Source organism: Rattus norvegicus, chromosome 10 (genome assembly GCF_036323735.1).
Source record: "Rattus norvegicus strain BN/NHsdMcwi chromosome 10, GRCr8, whole genome shotgun sequence".
Lineage (NCBI taxonomy): Eukaryota > Metazoa > Chordata > Mammalia > Rodentia > Muridae > Rattus > Rattus norvegicus.
Window position 1 is genome coordinate 64,222,321 of NC_086028.1, and position 26,569 is coordinate 64,248,889.

General features: G+C 47.6%; 2 protein-coding genes across 3 annotated transcripts; one reads left to right on the forward strand and one right to left on the reverse strand.

Moving 5' to 3' along the window:
• Positions 1–469: 469 nt before the first annotated feature.
• Positions 470–3,154, reverse strand: Lyrm9l1 (LYR motif containing 9 like 1). The gene is made up of 2 exons (XM_039087352.1): positions 2,206–3,154; positions 470–1,769 (listed from the first exon to the last, which is right to left on the reverse strand). The coding sequence occupies exons 1-2, from the start codon at positions 2,225–2,227 to the stop codon at positions 1,351–1,353; spliced, it is 441 nt and encodes a 146-aa protein (XP_038943280.1). The 5' UTR covers positions 2,228–3,154; the 3' UTR covers positions 470–1,350.
• On the forward strand, positions 1,412–15,471 carry Lyrm9 (LYR motif containing 9). 2 transcript variants are annotated; one of them, XM_008768097.4, is made up of 4 exons: positions 1,412–1,490; positions 10,499–10,660; positions 12,645–12,737; positions 14,179–15,471. In XM_008768097.4, exons 2-4 carry the CDS (start codon positions 10,514–10,516, stop codon positions 14,194–14,196), a joined length of 258 nt encoding a protein of 85 aa, XP_008766319.1. In that variant the 5' UTR covers positions 1,412–1,490; positions 10,499–10,513; the 3' UTR covers positions 14,197–15,471. The 2 variants fall into 2 exon arrangements, with proteins under 2 accessions (XP_008766319.1, NP_001166942.1); NM_001173471.1 differs by having other exon boundaries at positions 1,443–1,490; positions 10,499–10,639.
• Positions 15,472–26,569: the final 11,098 nt, after the last annotated feature.

The following is a 26,569-nucleotide window of genomic DNA, read 5'->3' on the forward strand; positions in this document are numbered from 1 at the left end:
AGTAACACAAGGACAAGGGAAGGTGGAGCCTTTTGGAGGTAAAGCTAACAGCTTGCTTCTTGAATATTTTATGATCTAGGTATTAGAATGAGGCTTCTGAAGCAGGAACACAGAGATCTAGGAACAAAAGAGTGGGGCTGAGAGAACAGACTGAAATTTCTTAAAAATATGAAAGGATCTTAATGTTGAATGAGAGAGTGGATTGGCGTCCCAGCAGGTTGCTCCTAGTAAGGGCTCTAAAAGTGTAATGATTTATTGATTGGATCTGCACTAATGACATGCCGTGATTATGCATGGGTAAATAAGAAGGCTGATTTATGAGGGTGCAATTGGATCTTTCAGATATATTTGGTCCAAGTCTACATATTGAAAATAAATGAAGGTAATTACTTGGGTATTCCAGAGGAAGAGTCCTCCCACACAGATTTGAAGACAGGGTAGTGTGTTAGCTAAGGAGGAGGAAGGGGGATGCTTTGTGTGTATGGTTGTGGGGACAGACGGTGGGGTTCTAGAAGAATCAGGGAAAGGAAAAAGTTCTGTTAAGAAATAGCCCCTCCTTCCTAAGAGGAAGAAAAATAGATTTCTGAGTGCTGCTGGACACAATGTTTTCTTTTTAAAAATGAAGAAACAAAATAAAAGAAATTGTCTTGTTAAAGCAACTACAGGAGGAGTGTGTGTAAGGAAACCAGCTTTTCATTACAGGTAGATTTAAAAAACCCCGGAGAAGAGAGATAAAGAGAAGCAATGTTATCCACCGGTACCCTTGCTGCCTTTCAGACAGCGTCCCAGAGAAGCTGGAAGCTTCATTGAACAGGGCGTTTGTCTCCTGAAAAAAGACTCGTCTTTATTTCTTTCAGGATATAAAACTTGTATTTAAATCAATTCAGAGAAGCATTCTGACTTTAAACACGCGCGAGTTGGGAGAGCCCGTTTAATGAAACAGCATTATTTCATTTTCAAAGAATGATCCTGGCAGTAGCTGCAAGTTAAGATTCTGTATTCTTTCCCTCGATTATAATTATAGCAGAGTCTGAAAGGAAGCATGCCTATTACTGTCGTATGTATTCTTCTGACAGGTGTTGTGGGACTATAATTTGATGAAGTGACTCAAAATGAAGACTCCCTTCCAAACATAATTCCTGTCATCAACATGACAACAGGAAGGACACGTCCTTCAAGACGCCTTTACACAGGGTGCTTTAGGGCACCCCTAATATTCTATCCATTCGTGGGAATATGAGGAAGAGCTTGCCATTAGAGCTTGTATCCAAGGTAGTAAGGAAGACAAGGGAAAGCAGGCTGTGCACAGGTCTAGCCAACAGGGTGGGGTCGGATTTAGGAAGCCCGCACTCAGTAGGACCCCGAGTCCCTCGGGTGGCCCACAGAGGGCGCTCCGGTACCGGGCGGGGGCGGGGCTGCGCTTGCTTCCGCCGCGCAGGCGCAATCGTGTCGCTCGCGGTGTCTCGAGTTGGCGTCCGCCGGGAAGGCGGGTGAGCCACGCTGCGCGGGCCCTTGGGCGGAGACAAGGGGGGCGGCGGGGGCGGGCTGGGGATTACCGAGGCTTCCTGCAGTGCTGGGATCGGTGGAAGCCCTGGGGGCGATCTGCGGGCGCTCCAGGCTTTCCCCGAGAGCCGGCGACACCTGTCGCAGCCATAGTTGCAGTGCCGCGGAGGAGCGTGGGAGGCCGGGATGCGGTGTCGGAGGACGCCGGGAACTAGGTCTCCGCCATGTGCTGCTGGCATCTGCACTCGGCCGGGGCAGCCTCAGTTCTATGGTTTTCAAAGAGGAGACGTGCAGGAACATCCTGTTACTGGAATAATTTTGGTCTTTGCAATATATAACCCAATCTGACCTTGAACTCTTTTTTTAAAAAAAATATTTATTTATTTATTATGTACATCCATACAGCTTTCTGTCTGCATGTGTGCCTGCAGGCCAGAAGATGACCCCAGATCTCATTATAGATGGTTGTGAGCCACCATGTGGTTGCTGGGAATTGAACTCAGGACCTTTGGAAGAGCAGTCAGTGCTCTTAACCGCTGAGCCAACTCTCCAGCCCCGACCTTGAACTCTTAATCCTCCTGCCTCAACCTCCCAGAAATACTGGGATTCCCGGCCAGTGCTAAATTGCACACGTTTAATAACCTTTAGAATGTGCGTGCGCAGGTGTGCATCCACCGCCACTGTCTATTTTAGGACATTTACCTTCAAAGAGAACCATCTCCATTAGCTGGCAACACTCCTCTCCAGTGTCTTCCCTTTTCTCTGCACTAGGCAATCACTTAGCCGCTTTCCATAGATGTTGTTAGTTCTGAACATTTCACAGAAATAGAACTAATCATATGTAGCTCTGGTTATTTCCTGCGTCTTACATGCCTCCTTAAAGGCTCACACGTGGTAGCATATGTAAGCGCTTCATTCTCTTTATTACAGAATAATTTTCCGAGGTCTGCCTGGATCAGATTTTATCTTTCTATGCACCCAGTGATGCCCCCTGGGACTCATTTGAAGTCCTTACTATTACATACCTGTCTTCTGGGTATAAGATAATAGGGGCCAAAGAAAGAGAAGGATAAAGTGTGAAATATCCTTGGGTGGCACGTGGGAATTGGCCAGGAAGAGACTGATTAGTTTAGCTGCTCATCGGGAGCTAGGAACAGCCCAGTGGTAAAAAGGTTGTCAGGCACGGTCAAGCCCCAGGATTCATTTCCAGCATCCTCACCTCCCACAGGGGTGGACGCAAAGCTGGGACTGAAGGGTGTGCCAGTAGGAATGTAGGGAGGCTGGGCTGACCTTGGCTATGTGGGAGAGGGACGAGGGGAGGCAGGATTGTTGGAAGAACATAAATATGCCAGATGGAGCCCTAGGGTGGGCGGGGGCAGGGAGCAAACCATTCCTATTTTCAACTTTCTCCATCATGAAGATTAATTGCATATTTAAAAAATGGCTGGTGCAGGCTTAAATTTAGCTTTTATCAGCACTCAATTGGGTGTAATTTTCGGGTTATTTTCTGCAGTTCCATTACTTTTTTAAATGTATGAGTCTTTTTCCAATTATTTTTAGGTGACCCATGTTAGGACACAGGTGAGTGGTGAGAGCATTGAGCTTACCTGTCACTGAGTTCTTTCTTAGCACCGTGCCAGCCATGTCACCTGGCACCCAGGAAGTTCCCTTTAGCCTCCCTCACCCCCCAATAGGTCATGTTCTTTAAATTTTGTACGTCCATTTTGTTTCAGTTTTGAGACAGGATCCTGGATAGCCCAGGCTGACCTTGTTATGTAGCTTAGACTGAACCTTGAACTCCCAGGCTTCCTGTTTCTACCTCCTGAGTGCTTTTTCAGGGAGCTGTCACCAGACCCATTCAGTTTTGTGAGTGGGTGTAATGAGTGTGCGTTGTCAGGTGTGGATGTCAGAGGACAACTTTTGGGAATTGGTACTCTCCTGCCACCTTGTGGGATCCAGGTGCTTGAACTCAGATTGTAAGGCCTGTGTCTAAGTCATCCTATCTCTGTAAGATTGTGTGTGTGTGTGTGTGTGTGTGTGTGTAATTGACATTAGTCTGATTTCTTTTCCATCTATGTTTGAGAGAGTGCTACAATGCCATTGTATTTCTGAAAGGTCTGGAACAAAGATTTGTGGCTAAGTTGTGAATAATGGTCAAGTAAGCTTATCAGTGACTGAGGCTGTTTTTGCATAGGCCCAGGAGAGTTCTTTTTGGATGGGGTATTTTGTTTTAGTTCTGGGAACTTAATTCAGGGATTCACACATGTTTGGGAGTTGCTCTTAACACTGGGTTACACCCCTGTCCCAACCTTAGCATTCTTAGATATACCCGTTTAGCAGATGTCAGGGATGCAAGTAAGATTGTGAGCTTCTGAATCAAAGAGACTTATGGTTAGTTCCCTGCCTAACTGTCCACAGCTATTTGGCCACTGACAAATCAAAGCTTCTCTGAGCCTTGCTTTCTTTATCTAAAATGGGGCCAACAATACCTTCTATAATATTTTGTTTAATGAGGTAATATGTGAAAAGCTGTCATAATGAACTAATTAGCCTCTGGGTGATGAGGTGATCAAATATGACATCAGCTTTGTAGAAGATTCTGGATAAATAAGGTGTTGGTCTTCTTAGTGGTCCCCAGACCCTGTACACTCAGATGCTTGGGAAGATGTTAGTTACATGGATGAACTATGCTAAGGATAGTCCAGACCAATTCTCTTTGTCTTGGTGTGTGATTGTTTCTGTGCTTTCATTAAAGAGAGATGACTTAAATAAGTCAGGCATCGAAGAGATTGTGTGGCCAACTGGGACTCTGTATTAGATAGTACAAGATGGGGACGCCAACTTAATAATAGTTTATGGAGAAAGGTACTTTGAAGTGGATGCAGGGTCACGAAGGTCTGAGCAGAGAATGCAGTCTGGGCTGCATTCCTTGAATTCTCAGGTCAGGGGAGTTGACAGGGTCATTGTTCATGGAACTGGTCCGAACACAATCAATCCGCTGTTTCTCACACTCTCACACTCTCGGTGTACCTGAGCGTGGAGGGGAGGGAGGCGGGATGAGGGGGAGTGGGGAGGATGAGAAGCTCGGAGTGGGGTGTGGGAGATGGTAATGTCTTCCATTTCTGTGCTGGAAGGGGGATGACAGAGGAACTGAGGGAGTCAGTCCGCTTTGAGCGATGGATCGCCAGCCAGGTGATCAGGATAGAGCTCAGACTATGAGTAGAAACACTCTTAACTTTTCTTGTGCTTCTTAGTTTGTCCCTTCTGTCTGTGGATTGGCTTTTGTTGAACTGTTTGGAAATAGTTGTAGAGCCTAGAAAACACACACACACACACACACACACACCCCTCTCAGTTTTTCAAGACAGGGTTTCTCTGTGTAGCCTTGGCTGTCCTGGAACTTGCTCTGTAGACCAGGCTGGCCTTGAACTCAAAGATCTACCTGCCTTTGCCTTTTAAGTGCTGGGATTAAAGGCATGAGCCCCACCACCCAGCAGATATCTCCTTTTAATACGTGTAACGGCTGTACCCGCATCATCTGAGCATGAGCAAACACTACATAGCCACATGGGATTCCCAACGGCATTGGAAGGTTCATACAGACGGGACAGTGTCAGCTGGTGCGCAGCTGTAGAAAGGTTTTGGTTGAGGGGTTGGTTGATGAAGCACTGTAACCACCCTCGGAGAATGGCTGCCAGGCCTTCCTTGCACACAGGTTGATGCCCTTCCTTTAATCCAGGTGAGGGCCTGAGCTGGAAGTCAGGGCTAGAGTGAAACAGGGTGACAAGGCCTTTCTGAGGTTACCACAGCTTCCTCCTGAGCATTGGAACCAATTCCTGTCTACCTGCTCTACCTGTGTCTGTGGCAGATTTACACTTAGAGAGCACCAGGAAATGTGGGCCAGAAGATGTGGAGAGATTCACCTGCCATACAGCTTAATCAGTCCTGGGGGCAGGCAGGAGTGGTACTGCTACTGCCTCTCCTGTCTGGAGGGTGCTAGATGCTTACAAGTTACACTGTTTTGGGGCTAGAATGATCAGTCTGAGCCTTTCCTACATAGGAATTCTCTTGAAGCCCTTTGAACTGGGGCTGGGATTCTTTGCTGTTTCCTGGCAACTTTCTGTCTTTTTTTTTTTTTTAAATTTATTTTTATTTACATGAATACACTGTAGTTGTCTTCAGACACACCAGAAGAGGGCACCAGATGGTTGTGAGCCACCATGTGATTGCTGGGGAATTGAACTCAGGACCTCTAGAAGAGAAGTTAGTGCTCTTAACCACTGAACAATCTTTCCAACCCTCCTGGCAACTTTATGTCTTAGGGTTAGAGTCAGGACATTTTGACTTTGCAGGGTTTGGACCTGCCAGCTCACAGAATTACATGACAAATTCCTTGTAAACACACACACACACACACACACACACACACACACACACACCAGCCACAAATATACTCCACACTACACACATTTACCCCCTCTACACACACACTCATAAACCCAACACATACACACACCCCACATTGACACACACCCTACACATACTCACACCCCACACTGATACACACACACTGACAAACACACTCACTTCCTATGTGTTCTGCTTCTAGGAGGTTCCTGACTAATACATCTGTTCCATGTTAAGCCTTCGGTCGCCTGTTACCCTGGACACAGCTGCCACAGACTGCCCCACTCTGCTTAGGGGTGGGTGATTCAGACACAGGACCCCCTGGGCCATGGAAAGGAACCTGGGTGTATTCTATAGCTGGCACCTTCCCTGCTCAGTGCCATGGGCACCGTTTCTGCCAATTCTTCATTTTGATTGCAACTTTATTTCCTTGGTGCATCTCTGCACCCATTCTTTAAAAGCAGTAACAACAAAACCAAAAAGGTTTTAAACATAATACCTGTGGAATTGGGATTTTTTTCTTATTACTTATGTAAGAAAATATAAGGTCATTATGATGAAAAGATGTCCCTTCATAGACTGCTTAAAATAAAGGAGCTAGTCCACATTTTGAGAAAAGTTGCTGAGTTCAAATCCCAGCAGAGTGACAAGGTGTGGGAACGGTTGTTAGGGAGCTTTGGAGGGGACTGGGTGCCCTGAAATCTGTGTTTGGGTCCTCTTGGGCTGTGTGGTGAAGAGCAGACAGGGAAATGGACGAAAGGCAGGGAGGCAGCCCTAGACTGTGCCAGGTGAGACAGGAGGAATCTGCTCTAGAAGGAGCTGTGAACCTAAGCGGCACAGAGAGGTAGAATTTGACAGGATTTCAAAGCCGATGGCTTGGGGATAGAAGGAAGGGGACAGGTTGGGCTTCGAGGGGCGATCTTAGCATGGCTGCCTGGAAGATGGTGCTATCACGGGGCATAGCTGAGGTTGGGTCCGAGGTCAAGTCCAAAGGGCAGAATAAGAGTATTTCCCAGGGTCAGGGGTTTGACTATAGTTTTGGTAATGGCGCTGGGAGGTTCATGACCCCCCCTGAATAATAGTAAACCCACACTTTAAATTAAATTAAAACATCTTTTAGTTCAGCTCCTCTCAGTAGACCCACACACGTATTCTCTACTGGTTATTACTGAGAATGACTAAGTAATAGAATTGAGCTGAAAATAATCCTCCGCCCATACTTGCTGGGTTGGTTACTAAGTATTGCTTGGGTTTTAAAGCAGTGAGGCAAACTTGTGCTCTTTCCAAATGTTAAGTTTGAGGACTGCAGATGGTAACCATCTGTTCGGGACTAGCATTTTACAATATTTGATTAGCACTTTATATAGTCTGGGGAGGCCTGTCAGGGGAGCCGCCTGTCTTGTTGGGACTGTAGTGTGTCCTCTGTGGTTGCCCTTCAGGGTCCTGCCCATCACGGCTTCTGGAGTTCCCCTCAGACGGCTAGGCTAAAGCAGGGCCAGTCAGACTGGTGAGAGCAGGGACTTGAAGAGCTCTGTCCTGTTCAGATTTCCTTACAGCTGGAACCATTGAAATGGGTCATAGAAGTGGTTTTCGTTTTGGTTTGTTTTTTGAGACATGTAACCCAGGCTGTCCCACTGCATACATAGCCAAGGATGACCCTGTGATCTTGCTGTTGCCATTTCCCTAGTGTTGGGGTATCAGGCCTGCACCAGCATGCTTTCTGTTTGCAGTGTTAGAGATCGAGTCCAGAACTTCCTGAATGCTGGGCAAGTGTTCTACCTAGATGGGGGTGGACATTTGCTGGTCAGCTTCAGTGTCAGAGCAAAAGCCAGAAGAACCATGAGGCACAGGCTAATTCAGCTGTGGAGATAAGCGTGTACTGCTCCGAAAAGAAAACATATTCTTGAAATAGAATGTTGGTGCCTCTGACCCCAGCCTATCACAGTTCCCATGTTAGTGCAGGGGTGTTCCACACTTCTAGTGTCTAGCTCTCCTGATGATGTTCTCCGCAGCCTTTGCAACTCTAAAGCTAACTCCAGTCACTCAGTCCCTTTGAGTTTTCCCATCTGGCACACAAGAAGCCTCTACCCCCTAGACAGGAAGCCCCTAGTGAGGAGATAACAGGATCGATCAGCCAGTGGGAAGCTTGCTGGGGGCCGGCACAGTGCTGAGTCTTGGGCTCAGCTCAGTTGTGAGAGCTCCCTGCATGGCAGCAGAGTGATTCACTCCCACGGAGCGTGGGGTGTGGGCAGTGAGAAAGGGCTTCCACTGAAGGGCTGGGAAGGGAGCCACCGCCATGCAGAGCTGTAGAGAGCTGGAGATTCTGTTGAATATTCCCAGGGTTGACATGGATGCATCCAGAACAGTGGGTCAGAGCTCACTCGGTATCAAGAGTGGAAGAGAATAGACTGACATTGGGTACCAGACAGGGTGCTGTGACACAGCTCAGGCAAGAGCCTTTGGAACAGCAGGCACCCGGGCAAGATCAGCGCTGCAGGCACTAAATGGAAGGCTAACAAATCTTTGTATTTTAGAGCCTACCATTTAGAAACACCCATAGACAAAGCTGGGCCACAAAATGAAATGGCTCTATCAGGTAAAGGGAGGTGCCTGCTTCTAAGCCTGATGACCCAAGTTCAAAACTCAAGCTCACCTCATGGAAAGAGCACTGACTCCTGCAAGTTGTCCTCTAACTTTGAGGGTGCGCGTGTGCATGTGCGTCTATACACATGTCCATACACATGTCCACACACATGTACACACACACACACACACACACACACGATGGAGTGGTTAAGAGCTCACATTACTCTTCCAGAGGACCTGAGTTGAGTTTCTAGAATCCTTATCAGCTGGCTCACAATTGCCTGGAACTCCAGCTCCAGGGAACCTGATGCTTCTGGCCTCTTTGGGCACCAGTACTCACGTGTGCATACCACAGATACATTCATGTTATAATTAAAGAAAATAATCTCTTAAAAAAACAAAAACACAATGGAAACATATTTTGAAATATCGCATGGTACTCCATAAATGTCCATAATTCTTACGATTTATGTAATAGCTGAAAAACAGATTCAAAATTTCAAAATATGGAAGCCAGGTGGTGGTGGGTGCCTTCAGCCTCAGCACTGAGGAAAGGAAACAGACACAGGCAAATCTCTGAGTTCGAGGCCCGCCTAGTCTACAGAGTCAGTTCCAGGACAGCCAGGCCTACAAAGAACCCTGTCTTGAAAAACCAAAATAGATAGACAGACAGAGACACAGAAGATAGATAAATGGATTCCTTAGACACAAAAGGAGGCATGGCAGACCATTCCATTGGGAACACGGGAAGGGGCCTGGGATGGGAAACTGCTGGTGGCTGGGAAGTGAGGAGCTGGCGGGAGGGCAGAGGTAATTTTGGGTGGGTGGGCTTGCTCCTCATTGTGGTGATTCCTGCAGAGGTGGGCGTGGGAAACTTGCCAAATGGCTCCCTGTGGATACTCGTATGTTAATAGCATCTTTTCCCCCTAATATTTAAAAGAGTTTAATTATGTTTTATGTTAATGGGCATGAGTGTTTTTGCTTTTGTGTGTGTGCGCGCATGCGCGCGTGTATGTGCACGGACATGTGTGTGCACGAACTTGTGTGTGTGCAGGAACGTTTGTATGTGAGAATGCATGAACGTGTGTGCATGTATGTGTGTGTACCTTGTGTATGTTTGGTGTCTCTGGAGGCCAGAAGAGGCATCAGATCCTGGATGTAACAGAAGTAACAGACAGTGTAAGCAGCCATGTGGGTGCTGGGAACTGAACCCCAGTCCTCTGGAAGAACAGCAAGTATTCTTAACTGCAGAACCATCTTTCTAGGCCCTAAAACAAACAAACAAAAATTATTTTTAAGGCAGTGTGTCACTGTATAGTCTTGGCTGGCCTGAAATTCACAGAAGGCTGCAGGCCCCCTTTCTTTTATTACTGAACGCTGGAGCCAGAATGCCAAGGTTTAAATCTCAGACAGACCTTTTGTCAGCTGTGTGAGTTCGGGCAAGTTACCTTACCTCTCTGTGCTTAGTTTTCGTATGTTTGCATCACTTTGTATGTTAAATGAATATTATGCTCGTTGTTACTAATGACTCAGTAACATGAAGTCACACCCCCAGTCCTGGCTCCCTTTGGTCACTTCATCTGTAGCTGCTTCTTCATGGGAACCACTATGTGCATTCTGACCTGCTGAGTATCTCATTAACATGCATCTATGTGACTAGGGCCCAACACTGTTTCGTACAGGAGCCTTGGTCTTGCCAGTGCTTTGGAAACTCAGGCTTCCTGCCCTCTTGCCTGTTGCCCTCACTAGCATGTCCCTGCCTTGGCGGTTGCCACCTGGGGTTTTCTGCTCATTTCCTCGATTCACCTGGCACCCAAAGCTGAGCTTTAGCAAGGCTCCGGGCTGAGGTGGCTCATTTCCTTCTATACTTGCATTAGGTCCTCACGGGCCTGCTGCATGCTAAGGCTGGCCCCAGCTCAGGGTGTAAGCTTCAGGGGTTGGGCCTCAAGGGGGCCTAGCCTCTGTGCCGACAGGTAAGAACGTGGTGTTTTGTGTTTTTCAGGGCTGGGGCTCGCACATGGCCCCTCTGCGGGGGGCGGAGCTGGTCCAGACGCCGTTGCAGCTGTACCGTTACTTACTGCGTTGCTGCCGGCAGCTGCCAACCAAGGGCATCCAGGAGCACTACAAGCACGCCGTCAGGCAGGTGCGAGCAAGTCTGGGCGAGGTGTGTGCCGGGGCCGGAGCCACGGGTGCCAGGGAGCACTGCCAATGTGGGCGGCTGGCCTCTGGCTTCTGTCTATGGCAGCACAGAGGCTGTATCCATTGGCATCTCAGCGCTGCGCTAGGGCCTGAATGACACCACTCCAAGGAGATTAAAGCAGACTGGGTAGACACAGGAGAGAGAAATCAGTTGATAAAATGCTTGCCATACAACATGAGGACCAGAGTTCAGCACCCAGGAAGGCCAGTTTGGCGGCCTGCACTTAGAATCCCGCACTGGGGAGGCAGAGACAAGAGGATTAAGTACCCCAGGTCCCAGAAAGAGGACCTATCATAAAAACAATAAATAAATAGAAACAGAACAGAGTTTTATGGACCACCACAAGGGAAAGCAGCCTAGATTAACAGAGACTACAATGATGTCGCAAGTGGAAGGCTTGACCTGGATCCTAAGCTGTGGATTAGGTAACGGTTGAATCGATGGTGATTTGTCTGAGTTTTGGTTGCTGTGGTTACATCAGAGGGTCCCTTTGTCAGGAAGCACACAGTGAGGGTTTTAGGGAACAAGGCATAGTGCCTGTAACTTACTTTAGAAGATTCTTTAGAGCAGATGATAAACCCAGCAAGACCAAGGGTTAACAACCGTCGTGAGTCCTGTACACCCTATACTACCTTTCTATAAGAAACCACTTCCGGGGCTGAGGAGACGGCTCAGAGGTTAAGAGCACTACAGCTCTTCCAGAGGATCCAGGTTCTATTCTTTAGCCACCCGTATACTGCACAGGCATACACACAGGAGAAACACCACATCACAAACAAAATCATACAAATTTAACAGTGTTATAAGAAGTGATTTCCGGAGCTGGAGAGATGGCTCAGAGGTTAAGGGCACCGTCTGCTCTTCCAGAAGTCCTGAGTTCAATTTCCCAGCAACTCCATGATGACTCATAACCATCTATAATGGGATGTGGTGGTTTCTTCTGGCATGCAGGCATACATGCAGGCAAATTGCTGTATACATAATAAATGAATCTTTAAAAAAGGAAATGATGGGTTGGGGATTTAGCTCAGTGGTAGAGCGCTTGCCTAGCAAGTGCAAGGCCCTGGGTTCAGTCCCCAGCTCCGAAAAAAAAGAAAAAAAAAAGAAAAAAAAAAGGGAAATGATTTCCAAATAAAGAGCTAAAAAATACATTTCATACACCTATGTTGTGGTGGCACACATCTTTAATCCCAGCACTCAAGAGGCAGAAGTAGGTGGATCTCTCTGAGTTCAAGGCCAGCCAGGTCTACATATTGAGTTTCAGGCTAGCCAAGGCTATATAGTGAGATCCTGACTCAAAAAGTAAGAGAGAAACAGTGGTAGCAATAGAGGGCTGAGGGAATAGAGGGCAGTAATTATCTTTGGGGCAGTGAGGGGAGACTTCCTGGACAGGCATGGAGTAAGCTCCTGGGATGAGTAGGAGAGTGAATGTGGGTTTGGGAGCACAGATAAGGGAGGGAAGACTCCAATCTTTTGGAAGAATCCTGAGGTTCACACAAATGAATTCAAATCTCAGGTCACTGGTCAGAAGCCCTGCTGGATTTCCCCAGGATTTTACCCCTATGCCTTCCCTCCCTTCCCCATTGCTTCCCCAGCACCAGCACCTGGTGGCAGCGAGGCCAATGCCTCCCCAGCAGACTTTGATGAATGTAGATTCCTGTGCTGAGCAAATCAAACCCAAAGATTGTGGTTCCCCCTGGCCCCGATCACTGCCAAATAACCCGTGTGCCCGGTGGCTGGGTCTCCTTTTCATCGTCCCTGCTGGCTGCACAGCCAGTTCTGCTATCAAACAGACTAGGGCTCAAACGCCGCAGTTGAAGTGCAGGCTGTGCCGGATGAGCACACCTCAGCAGAGTTAAGAGATGAATAGCACCCCACAGTCTCTTGGGACTGGGCTCTGAAGCTCTGAATTTCACCTGGCTGTGACCTTTTATGCTGAATCTTACAGAGTTTCCAAGTTCACTCAGACGAAGACAACCCCGAGAGAATCCAGCAGATTATTAGAAGAGCCATTGAAGATGCCGACTGGATCATGAACAAGGTAAGCGCTTTGCTTAGCTCTGGCCGCGGCCTGTGCCCTGGAATGGCAAGTCTGTAACCCCCCTCAGCCGGTAGAGGGCGCTTGCGCATCACGGTTGAAAACGGAGGTGCCTGCTCTCCTCCCAGGTAGGAAGATAATCTCTTATGGTTGCTTCCCCCCCCCCCCCCCCCCCAGCAAGGTGAGAGGGTCACCGTTAATCCTGAAAGGCCAGTCACTGCCAGTCAGTGCTGAGCGAGCTGACTCAGGCACAGGGACTATTGTGTTTCCCTGAAAGGACAGCTCTACTGTCCGGCATGGCATAGCGGTATTTGGCTTGGAGGGAGGCTGTCTTGGAGGTGGTGTCTTAGTTTGTTCTCTGTTACTGTGATTAAAACACTGACAGAAAGCTCCCTGGGGCAGGAAAGGGTTTATTTGGCTTAAAGACTACAGTCCATCTCCAAAGCAGGAACTGGAGCAGACCGCTGAGGAAGCCTGCTAACTGGCTTGGTTCCTGTGGCTTCCACAGCTACCTAATTCACCCCTGGACCACCTGCCTGGCAGTGGCACCACCCGCAGTAGGCTGGGGCCCTCCTGTATCAACCATTTATTAAGAAAATGCCGGACTGGAGAGATGGCTCAATGGTTAAGAGCACTGGTTGCTCTTCCAGAGGTCCTGAGTTCAATTCCCAGCAACCACATGGTGGCTCACAACCATCTGCATTGGGATCCGATGCCCTCTTCTGGTGTGTCTGAAGACAGGGACAGTGTACTCATATAAACAAAAATAAACAAATCCTTAGAAAATGCCTCACAGACAGCCAATCCGGTAGAAGCACTTCCTAAGCTGAGTTTGCCTCCAGTGACTCGAGTTTGTGTGAAGTTGACCAAGACTAGGATGCTGTCTAGGACCAACACCTAGATTGTAGGTGGGAAAAGGCAGAACTGGAGTGAACCCCCAGATCCTCGTCCTCCTAACTCAGATGCTCCAGATATAGGGTTTAAAATCCACCTTGTAAAAATCAGACTTTGACAGGGCATTGACCTCAGTGGTAGATTGCTTGCCTAGTGCAGAAGCCCTGGGAGTTTATCCCTGACAGAAAAAAATCAAAAAACAGAAAAAGGAAAACCTCGGTGATTGGCTGGGGACCCTCAACTTCTGAGGGTCTCCTCTGCCTGGGACTTTTCTCCCACAAACACGATTCAGAATACGGACCAGCCGTGGTGAGCTCTATGCTCAGTCCCAGCACCCTCAGCCTCCCAGTCCTCCTCCCATGAGCCCCTCAGCTTTCCCAGCAAGCAAGAAGGGTCTAGGCACCAACCAACTCAAGACGAGACAGTGAGGGGCCTCCCGATGGAGTCTCACCACCTCCCAGAAACCCTTGCGGGCATGGCGAGACCTGTGCAACACTACAGAGCCTCCTCCGCTGGCTTCCCTCACCTGTGTCTCATCTCTGTCTTGCAGTATAAGAAACAAAACTGAGTACCTGGAGCTCACAGCGAGAGCACAGCCGCCCCGGAGACACGTGGGACTGAGAGACCTCTCTGCTTTTGGAACTACAGAGCAGCATCAGTTCTGGAGTAGTCTTTGATCTTGTTGACTGAAAGCAGAAATCATAGCTGACATTTGGTCAGGTGGTTTCTCATCATTGCAGCCATGTCCCCAGCATCTTTTATGTCTGCTTTTCCAGACAGAAACGATACACAATTTGGGGAGAATTTGGTGTTTTTTTGCTTCTTCTCTGTGTTTCTAATTTTTGCCTATCTGTTCTTTTACTTTGCTCTGAAGGCAATTAATTTATTCTGGAGGTCCCGTTACCGACCTCTGAGCCCCAGAAGGGATGTCCCCTCAGATGACCACCTGTATAGGAGAAAAAGAACAGGCTTGAGAACCAGGCAGCTGTGGATCTGAATCCCAGCCAGGGTACACAGCTTCTGACTGGCGCCTCCTGGGTGAGCCCGGGTGTGGTGACAGTGAGATGCCTCACACTGGCTTCGTGCACAGTGACCGTGCAAGGAAGCCGCCGTGCTGCCCTTCCCCAGCTCCTTGTCCTCTTCAGTGACTCAGCTGTGAGGTCGTCTTGTTCCCTCTCAGAGTCCCACAAGCCCTCTATTTGTGCCATGCTGCGTCCATCAGTCAGTTCTACCTGACATTCCCTCCCAACATGCTCAAAGCAGAAGCCCTGATCCTTACGGTGGGGAAACATCTACCGAGGTGCAAGCAGCCAGGGTAGACACCAGCAGGTCCAGGCTCTGCGCCACAGTGTGTCCTCACAGGAGAGGAGAGCAGGTCCTGGGAGAAGTGGCCCAAGTGGGCGAAGTAGCCTGAAGATGCAGAGAAGCCACACTGGGATTGAGTATTTGTGCAGCACTCAGCCAGCAGGAAGAGCTAGCGCCTGCCTGTGTCCTTGTACTATGCAGGGTGATGTGACCTCTGTCTATGCAGAGGTGGCTGACAGTCCTGAAGCACGTGTGTCCAGTTGTGAAAGCTCAGAGTTTTCTTCCTCCTCTTTTTATTTCCTTGTGTACCCTGGCAGGTCTTGAACTTTTGAACTTTCAGCACTTTCTCTCTCTGCCTCCCAGACACTTAGATGCAGGTGTGTCACAGCAGCCTGCTGCTGCTGCCGCTGCTGCTACTCCTGCTGCCACTGCTGCCTCGTTGTTGTTGTTCTTCTTCTTCCTCTTATTACATGTATGTATTTGTGTGTGTACACATGTGAGAATATGCAAGCCACGATAAATGTTCGAGTCAGGACAATTTGCAGGAGATCGTTCACTTCTTCCTCTGTGTGGGTCCCAGAGATTGAACTCGGGTCATCAGGCTTGGTGGCAAATGCCTTTATCTGCTGAGTCATCTGTTGGCTCTTACTATTTCTTCTTTTAAAAGGGAGGTTTTTTTTTTTTTTAAAGATTTATTCATTATATATAAGTCCACTGTAGCTGTCTTCAGACACACCAGAAGAGGGCATCAGATCTCATTACAGATGGTTGTGAGCCACCATGTGGTTGCTGGGAATTGAACTCAGGACCTCTGGAAGAGCAGTCAATGCTCTTAACCACTGAGCCATCTCTCCATCCCAAAAAGGGGACTTTTATTCTGTGTATGCCACGTGCGTGCAGGTGCGCTCAGAGGCCGGAGGACCTTGGGCTCCCTGGAACTGAAGTTACAGGCAGTGTGAGCCGTCTGAGGTAAGTGCTGGGAACCATACCTGAGTCTTCTGCAAGCTGTGCTCTCCGCAGAACCATCTCTCTAGCCCTCTGCTATTCCTTCTTGACTGCTAGTCTGTGAGTCTGGTTTGTTCCTCACCATATGCTGTCAAGCAATGCTAAGGACTTGGGTGAATCAGACACCTGCTTGCCAGGAAGGATCGTTCCTCAGAGATGACCAGGGCCACAGGTTTGCCCTCCCAGATGACTGCAAGGCAAAGGGCAAAAGCAAAGCTGAGGGCCCGCCATCTCCATTACTGTCCAACCCTCCTGAACCCAGGGACCAATCCTCACCTTTAGTGACCACAGGGGTAAAGTAGCCCCCTGTGCCACCACGCCTGGCCTTGGGCAGAGTTGATAATCAGAATGGGGCTGAGGAAAAAGAACTAATACTGATTTGAGGACCGGGGGCTGCCGCTCACAGGTTTGTTATGAGGGGGGTTTCAGAGAACTTCATAAGATACAGATCAGTGGCCAGGTTATCCCTATGACATAGGGCATCGACCTGTATCTGTGGGGTGATAAAATAAGGGCTGGGAGACAGGATTATTTCATTTATTGAAAGTGAGGGAGAAAAACTGAGTCCCCATGAATGCATTCCTATTATTTTATCCTTCTCCAAGATGTCTTCTCTAGTCGTGTGTGTGTGTGTGTGTGTGTGTGTGTGTGTGTGTGTGTGTGTGTGTGTGTGCATGTGTGTGTGGACACATACATATGCAGGTACCTGTGTATACATGTGCACAAGGAGGGCAGGGGTTTGTGTTGAGTTTCTCCTCTACTGCTTCTACTTGACATTTTGAGACAGGGTCTGTCCCTGAACCTACAGGTCACTGGTTGATGAGAGTGGCTAGCCAGCAGATTCTGGGGATCTCACTCATGCCCTCCTGCCACACATACACCACCCAGGTTTCAGGTGTGTACCAGTGAGCCCAGTTTTTATGTGGACATTGGGGGTTTGAACTCAGGTCTTAATCATTGCGCTGAGCTGTCTTCCCTGGCCTTTCCTTCTTGTTCTTAAGGAAATGGTGGGTCTGACGTCAGAGCTGCCCTGCATTGCTGCCCCTACCCGATAGGATGAGGAGGAGAGCAGTGGCATGGGCTCTGTCTGCAGTGGGTGAACTATGGGCAGCATTAGTTTGACTTGGAAGTGACAGTGTAGAGAAGTCACCCTCCCCAAGTGTGTTAAATTAGCATAAGACTGAAGTAGAGTGATGGCTACCCAAGTGCCAGAAGCCAGGCACAGATGAAGCCATATCCGGTGCCAGCCTTCCAGCCTTCCTCTTCTCACAGGGTGTGGTCTTTAATATGAACATCTTCTCATCCTGACTGTGTGCATCTCCGTGCATCTCGGGTGTTTTTGAGGGCTTTAGTTAAGGACTGTAATGTGACCTCATGGTAAACAAAGCCACCCTATCGAGCAGGAGATTTAATTGGCCCCTGCAAGACTTACCTCCTAGGAGCTGGCACAAGTATTGCCACAAACCTGATGACCCGAGTTTGATCCCCTGATTCTGTGTTAAGGAGCAAAGGGAAAACTAACTCCACAGAGCCATCCTCTGATCTCCACATGAGAACCATGGCATACATGTACCAGAGTTCACATATCATGCACACACACAGTGATAACCATAATAACAACAACAGTAATTTAAAACATACATTATTATGGGGCTGGAGCCATGGCTCAGTAGCTAAGAACACCTATTGCTCTAGCATTGACCAGAGTTAAATCCACATCTGGTAGCTTACAACTGCCTGTAACTCCAGCTCCAGAAGGACCCAACACCTCTGACCCTGCAGGCACCTTGACTCAGGTGCGCCTACCCACATACATACAAATAATCTAGAAGATTATCAAAAGATAAAGAATTATATAGCATACTTACCAGTGTGTACCAGTGCTCCTAGTTTTATTATAAATGACTAGCCCAGGTATAGTGTGTGCCCCAAAGCAGTCTCTTACAACGTCCTCATTAGTAATGTAACTAAGACCTAGACAATCTTCAGTTTTAGAGGAATTCATCAAGAGATCAGCCTGGGGACCGGGAGAGATGGCTCAGAGGTCAAGTGCACTCGCTCTTCCAGAGGCCCTGAGTTCCATTCCTCATAACCAACTATAATGAGATCGGGTGCTCTCTTCTGGCCTGCAGGCGTACATGGGTGCAGAATGCTGTATACATAATAAAAATCAGAGAGAGGGAGGGGGGAGGAGGAGGAGGAGGAAGAGGAAGAGGAAGAGGAAGAGGAGGAGGAGGAGGAGGAGGAGGAGAGGGAGGGCGCCCCAGGAAAGATACTCAGAGCCTGGACAGGGTATGTATGTATGTATGTATGTATGTATGTATGTATGTATGTATGTATGTATTCATTCATTCATTCATTCATTTGTTATCTATGTATTTTTTATTTTTATTGAGTGCTTGTTTTATATGACAAAGTGCTCAGACCATCAGGCTTGGTGGCAAACGCCTTTACCTAACCAGCCATCTCACTGGCCCGAGGGTGCAGTAAGATTAGATCTTAATGCTTTATTGGGGAAACTTTAGCCACATTTCCCTTTCCACCCAGACAGCAGTGTGGGCTGAGTGCTAGGAACCCACCCTCAGAGCCTGTGAATCCTGAAGGTCATCCTTCTAACTGTGGGGCTCAAGTAAATAAGGGCAGTGAGCTCACTTTGGGGGCAGAGCTGAAAGGAGGATAGGCATTGCTTCTGTGGCACAGAAGCAACACTAAGCACTTACTGTATACCTGGGCTTTCCAATGACTTTTTTTTTTTTTTTTTGGTTCTTTTTTTCGGAGCTGGGGACCGAACCCAGGGCCTTGCGCTTCCTAGGCAAGCGCTCTACCACTGAGCTAAATCCCCAACCCTCCAATGACTTTTAAAATAAAACTCTGTAAACCATTTAGCCTGGGGCAATGAAAATGGACATCTTTAAGTGTGGCCATGTGGAATAGGTTTGCTCAAGTGGTCTCCACACACTGGTGTCTGCAGGGCTCGGTAGAGATTGGGAACACGGGTATCTGGATTTCTAGCTTGACACACTTGCAGTGTAATGTTGGGAATGGCCAACAGGAGGGTTGTCACTTTGTCCATCTTTCCCCAATAAGCCAGTGATGTAGACGCTGTCTGGATTCGGGGTCTTCTCTGAGTTTCTGTATGTTGTCCCAAGGTTAGTCTGCAAACCTTGATAACTAGCTATTGTGTATCTTTTCTTGGGGAGACACAAAGACACATCTTTTTATCCGAGAGAGAGAGAGAGAGAGAGAGAGAGAGAGAGAGAGAGAGAGAGAGAGAGAGAGAGAGCGCGCAGACAGATGGAAGAAAGGACTCTGAATAAGTCCAGCTTGAATAAGCCAGTGAACTTGTCTGCATCACACAGAGGATGTTACCAGATGGGTGTTCCCAGGCGTCCCATGCATGATGTGATGTCCCTTTATAGCTCAACCAAAGTATGGAGTAAGATGCATGTTTCTGGGAAGTTGGACTTCCCTTTTGCTGGTTCTTCGTCATGTTGATAAAAGAATGTTTTAAATGGAGGCAGAAGGAAGCTTGAGAGAAAAATGGCAGGGCAAAGTGTAATTGCTGGCAGATACCTGGAGCACAGAAACACAGAAGAACGCTATTACTTCCAAGTTAGGGTCAGCAATGGAGGTCAGCAAGCAGCTGTGGGAAAGGAGCATTCTTCAGAGAAGCGTCTTTACCCAGCTCTATCAGGAGCATGGGCAGGTGAGTTACCATTGCGAGGTCCCACTCTCAGCAGCTGTGATGGGAATCTCAGGAGTCTCATTTGGGACTTTCCCCTTCCTTCCTGGATGAAATACTGATAAATCCCCTCTTGCGATGGTCTAGTGGGATCTTCCCCAATCATCTGCTTCAGAATGATGACAGACGTGTTCGATCTGGAGGAGACACCATCATCACACTATCAGCCCCTGCTCTTGAACCGTCCCTCGTCTCCCATCCCAATGCACCCTGGGTCATTGCGTATACTGTTTGGAAAAATGAACCCCAGTGTGGGGAAGTGAAGATCCCTAAAGCTAAACCTAGTTTTGTTGTTTGTTTTGTTTTAAATGTTTAAACGAAAGGCTCTCCTGGGCATTGACTGACTCCTTTGTTATTGAAGTTTTTCAGGTAAAAGACTGGACTCTTGTAGCCCCAACAAGTTAGTTTTAGTCACCCATCCCCGCCTGCTCCCCCCTCCCAAAAACAGTTGAAAAGGCAAGTCATTGTGAAATGCAGAGCAAGATTTAGTCAGGGTGGTCATGTTAGTAGGGAGAGCAATTAAAACGGTCTAGTTGTCATCAGCAAAAGAGACGAATCTCCAAGTCACACTGTCACCTGTCTGAGGGAGTCATTTTGGAGAACTCCACCCAGGCAAACTCCACGGTTTTGACAAAGAAATGAATGTCAAGGTGAGCCAAGTATGAACCAAAGTTGGATTAACTAAAAGGAGAAAAGGTGCCTGGAGGGAGGAAGGAGGAAAGAACCTGAAAGTAGTGTAGCTTCTCTGGGAGAGTCCTGGGGAGATTTTTTTTTTAAAAAAGATTTACTTGTTTAATGTATGTGAATACACTGTTACTGTCTTCAGACACACCAGAAGAGGGCACCGGATCCCCATTACAGATGGTTGTGAGCCACCATGTGGTTGCTGGTACTTGAACTCAGGACCTCTGGAAGAGCAGTCAATGCTCTTAACTACTGAGCCATCTCTCCAGCCTGGGAGATTTCTTTACAGTGGAGATGGATGGAGGATTTTGATGGCTCTGAGGTTACATCTTTAAAAGTTAAGAACCCCCTTTCACCTTTTAACACTGCTCAAAGAGTGTACCTTGCAACATGGCTAAAACTTAGAAGTATCTAGGCTGAGCATAGCGTTGGTCTTTGCCCCCATCACTCGGGAGGCAGAGGCAAGTGGATCTCTGAGTCTGAGGCCAGAGGTCTACAGATCGAGTCTGAGGTCTACAGATCGAGTCTGAGGTCTACAGATTGAGTTCTAGGACAACAAAGTGAAAAGTCAAAGTTGTGGGCTGGAGAGATGGCTCAGCGGTTAAGAGCACTGACTGCTCTTCCAGAGGTCCAGAGTTCAAGTCCCAGCAACCACATGATGGCTAACAACCATCTGTAATGGGATCTGTGTGTGTAATCGTATACAAAAAATAAATAAATCTTAAAAAAAAAAAAAGAAAAGTCAAAGTTGTGAGGTGAGTGTGAAGGCTTGGGAAAGGAGGACAGGCTGGAAGCCTTGAGTAAGCACCATCTGCTTACCTAAGGCTAGCAACCTTGAGTAAGCACTTCCTGTCTTCGGGGAAATGAAAGTTGCCTCTGAGAGCAACTTTGCCTTTACTCTGCTTTACTTTGCTGGAAATTTTTAATTCTATGAGCAGGAAAGGCAAACCAGATTCTGTTCTTGTGCTTTCCTTTCCATGGTCTCAGAAGTGTTTCCTGTCTTCCTGTCCTGCCTCACAATGACCTCAAGTCCCTCTTCAGGACGCTGACATGAGGTTTACCTTCCAATGACCAGAGGTGTGCATAACTAAGGGGTGTCAAGGCGTGGTCCATCCCTTCATTGACTTAGCTCCGTTCTGCAAGGTGATCCAATAGGTTGTTGTTAATCTGTCAGTCACCTGTTCATTGTTGAGAGTGCAGACATGGGGAAGGGGGTATAATCTGTCTTTAAAAAAAAATTGCTCTTCCTGGAGTTCAGGATGATTCAAGAGGAAAAGTTAAGGACAGTGATTTGTCTCTCTGCCTCCAAAATCCAGACACCAAATGAAACAGAGATGCCAGGCTTTCATTAGTTAACTATTATAGCCTGGGATCATAGCTCTACCCCAAGAAGCCAGCTTTGACCACCTGTCCTCCAGAAGCAAACAGCCAAATTCATAGCAAAAATCAGAAAAAGATAGGAGCTAGAGATGTCATAGTGGTTAAGAGTGCTTGCTGCTCTTTCCAGAAGACCCGAGATTGGTTCCAGCACCCACATCAGGCAACTCACAACTACCTGTAACTCCAGTTCTAATGCCCTCTTCTGGCCTCTGTGACTACCTGTGCGCATGCACACATTGTAGAGAATTAAAAGCAATAAAAATAAATTTTTGAAAAGGAGAGTACAGCTGGGCTGTCTCTTTCCTGAGTGATCATTGGATGCCGTCTGCCATAATTTATTGGTTTACATGTCCTTCCTTCTACCCAGTTACACAGCGAAGAAAAGCTTCATTTCTTCCCTACAGACCTCCTGAATGTGGTCCAATTAGGGTACTCAGATGGCCTTACAAAGTAAAAACGAATTAGGTGTGGTGGCCCATGCCTATGATCTCAGCCCTTGGGAGATTAAAGCAGGAAGATCAAGGAGTTAAGGCTAGCCTGGGCTACACAAGACCCTGACTGAACTAACACCAAAAAGAAACAACCAAACTCAGTAGTACAGGGTGGTGGTTTGAGGACTTACTCCTTTTTTATGTCATGTATGTGAATGTTGCCTGAGTGTATGCCTACACACCACTACCATGACTGGTGCCCACAGAAGCCAGAAGAGGTCATCAGATTCACTGGAAATGGAGTTACAGACCATCATGATCCACTATCCGGGTGCTGGGAACTGAATTCTGGTCCTGTGTAAGAGCAACCAGTACTCTTAATCTCTAAGCCATCTCTCCAGTCCTAGTGTAAGGTGTTTTAGAAGCAGAACCAGTGAGTGTAGAGCCCTGACTTACAGAGACTGGACTCTAGCTCCTAGTTGGCAGTACAAGGGTCTGGATCTCGTGCTGATAGGTCGGCGCTGCATTGTTCAAGGGAAGACATGATGAAACCACCAAACTAGATCTCTCATAGGTAAAAGGAAAGGTTTATTAGGGACCAAACTGCCCAGGCTACCTCTGCGGGTGGGGTGGGCAGAGAGAAATGCAAAATGGTGAAAGGCAAGCAGATTTTATACCGCAGTCAGCAAAGGTAGAGGGGCTTCAAGAGATACAAACGTTATTGACCAGGAACTAGATGCCCTTGCCTGAGGTAGATAAGAGATCCTGGCAAATAAGGGATTAAGGGAAGTTCCTGGTAAACGGAAACCTACCTTTCAGCTTGGGTTTTTCTGGCCAAAGTTCTTTTATTTATAACATTTGTCACCAGCACTGCCATTGGGGTGGTGCACACGCACTCGGACATTTGTGTGTGTGTGTGTGTGTGTGTGTGTGTGTGTGTGTGTGTGTGTGTGAAATTCTTTTCCCCAAAGGCTGTTCAGAGGTTATGAAAGCAGACAGGTTTGTGGGAAATGGGAGCCAGTGTGGAAAGGAAGATGAGAAAGAGAAAGAAAAAAAACTATAAAAATAAACCACAGCAAGGGACTTTCACATGTCACCTTAGTCGCTGCCAGTGATTTTAACCCAGGACAGCCAGTCTTAGGGAGGTCTGCCTCCTGCCACCTCTTGGCTTGAACACAGCAGGGCTATGGCATCGTAACCTGTAGGACATTTGATACCAAGCTCCAAAAGGGACAAAGTCCTGTGCCCCAACTTAAATACCACAGGCCAGCATCTTCTGACCTAACTTGAATGAGAATTAAGAGAAGAGGAAAGAATTCCAGGAAAAAGTGGGTGTGTTCTTGCTCCTCAGCCAGAGTCTAGAATCTCTCTGGGTTCCAGGGCTACATGCTGTGGAGTCAGCCGCTAGCTAGCTCTCGGCCACTAGATCTCCTGCGCCCTGGGAATTCCCCAGCTGCCAAGAAAGGCAAGAAAGGGTGTGGCTTATGCGCTTTGGTATTTGGAAAGAGGGAAAGGGTAGGGTAGAGGGAGGAGGGAAGAGGGAGAGAGATAGATCACCTGCCTTTGCCTCTCCCAGCATGGGGTTTCTGAGGGAATTTCCTTGGGGCCCATTGTCCAAATGTTCTAACTGATGAAGGGAGGGGCACTAATGTCTCCTCCCCTGCTGGGGACATTACAGCCCTACTCTGAGGAAGAGCAAACCAGGGAGGTTGCCTAGCTGCCAGAGGAGATGATGTCTGGAGGTCTGGGGTTTAGTGCACTGCACCTGCCCTGGCATCATCTCCCACACCCACCAGAGTCGCCAGATGGTCCCGAATGCCAGAGAGCTCGTCCCAGTGATCACAGAAATAAAAAAGGAGGCTTCAGTACGAGCTACCAAGCAAAGGCTCTATTAGAAATGGGACAAAGGGGTTTGAGGATTTAGCTCAGTGGTAGAGCGCTTGCCTAGCAAGCATGAGGCCCTGGGTTCGGTCCTTAGCTCTGGAAAAAAGGAAGGAAGGAAGGAAGGAAGGAAGGAAGGAAGGAAGGAAGGAAGGAGAGAGAGAAAGAAAGAAAGAAAGAAAGAAAGAAAGAAAGAAAGAAAGAAAGGATGAAAGAAAGAAAGAAGAAATGGGACTAAGGAAGAAGACACAGCACCGGGCTGCTGCTGACAGCAAGCCATTTTGCCAAGTGGCCAGAGGGGGGCAGGGACTTTGGGGACTGGAGAGTGCTTTATGAACTTTCTTCTGCATGGTGGGACTTTCCTGTGTAAGACATGTCAATGGCCAGCTTGTCTCTGTAGGCATCATAGCGCTGTCCTGTACCTGGTTGGGTTTTCCCTTGTGATAAGTTATAAGGAAATAGAGGCAGATATACACCATACATTGCTTACTAAGGAGGGGTGAGAATCAAAGGTTAGCGCCCTTGGTGGACTAAGGGCGTGAGAAATTTGCCTCTTGTTCCTGAATGTATCTCTGATACTATTTTATCAGTACTTACAGTTTTGATGTAGTATCAAGAAGACTATCTGGAAGCTGAGGCAGGAGGCTGCCAGCTCAAAACCAGTCTAGATTACAGTTACTTTCTATAAAATAAGCAATGTAGCAAGCTTATCTCTATTATAATTAATTAATTAGTTTTTTTTTCAAGACTGTTTCTTTGTGTATATTCCTGGCTGTCCTGGAACTTGCTCTGTAGACCAGGCTGGCCTCCAACTCAGAGATCAACCTGCCTCTGCCTCCTGAATTCTGGGTGTGCCACCCCCACCCGGCAAGATTTATTCTTTACTTTAAATGTATGAGTGTTTGGCTAGCGTGCACACTAAGTGGGCCATGTTTGTGAGGTGCCTAACTAGAGCTACAGACGGGTGTGAGCCACTGTGTGTATCCTGGGAACTGAAGCTGAGCCCTCTGCCAAGAGCAACAAGTGCTCATAACTGCGGAGTCATTTCTCCAACACATTTTATTTATAACAACTACAAAATAACTGTTACTGTTACTGTTGTTGTGCTCCTAGAATCCCAGCCAGCAGGAAGTATAGGCAGGAGGATCAAAAAGTTCAAGGTTATCCTTGATTACATAGTATCACTGGACTGTCTCAACCCACCAGCTTCCAATAATGACACAGACACTCTTATTTATTTATGAATGCTTAGGCCTTATAGCTTTGCTCTTTTCCAACTAGCTCAGATAACCTGTTTAATCCAATTTCTGCCCTGCCAAGTGGTCCATTACCTCTCCTTCAGTCCCTCCATATCTGTCTGGCAAATTCCCTACACCTGATTCTTTCCCAGAGTTCCTCTCCGTCCGGATGTCCTGCCTTTCCTGCCCTGCTATAGGCCATCAGCTCTTCATTAGACCAATCAGAAGGTGATGGAGATGAACCTCTAGGAAACACTGAGACATGTTTCAGGGAAATAACAATACTAATGTCAAGACAGTGCTCAGCACTCTGCTGGTACAGAAATCCGCATTTGAACGCTACAAAGACAACCTTTACACAGTGCACAAGAAGATTATCCCGATAACGTAGTGAGTTTAAGGCTAGCCTGGGCTACATAAATCATACCTGGCCACCTTTTATTGGTGGCTGTCTGGGGTCAGTGTGCTTATAGGGTGACTGCACCTTGAACATTATCAACTAGAGAGAACAAATTCATTTTAATGTCTCCCTAAAGCCTGATGTTGTGACTGAGGAAAAATAGCCGAAAGAAGGGCTGGTGAGGTGGCTTAGCCTGTCGAGGTGCTTGCTGCCACGCCTGCTGACTGATTTCACTCTTTGGATCCCAAAGTGGAAGAAAAGAACCGACTCCCAAAAGACACCCTCTGCACCCATCACACATGAGACCCAAATAAAAGTTATAAAAAAAATCATGCAAAGGAAGAAGTGACGTCCTCGTGTCACATGTCACAAAGGCACAAGAAGGAAGCTGCCAAGACTTCTGTTTGCATGAGGAGCCTGAAGGTTTTCTAGGAGGCAGGGAAGCAAGTTGAAAGAGATGGCCAGCCCTTGCCTGAGACACTGGAGAAGAAACAGGGTAAGAGCTGCCTCTTGGAAATGTGAAGCCTTGTTTCCCAGGGTTCCCAAGGTTCATTTCTGAAAATAAAATAAAAATAAAATAACAACGACAACAACAACAACAATAATTTGGTGGCTCAACAGAGAGAGGTGTTATGAGCACTCACAGTCCCACAGGCTGGGTCAGAGTCCAGGCTGAGGTGGCTGGGGAGACTGCCACTCCATCTGCTGTGCTTAGATGGCGGCTGGTCAGGGCAAGCAGAATTGTGGCTTGTGATGTTTTACCTTGTGCTTCCAGACTGCATGAGAAAGAAAGTGGTCTTTGCAGCATGGAAACACATGGTTTTGCTTCCCACCCACAGGCTTTGGTGTGCGATGGACACAGAGTGGAAAAGGAA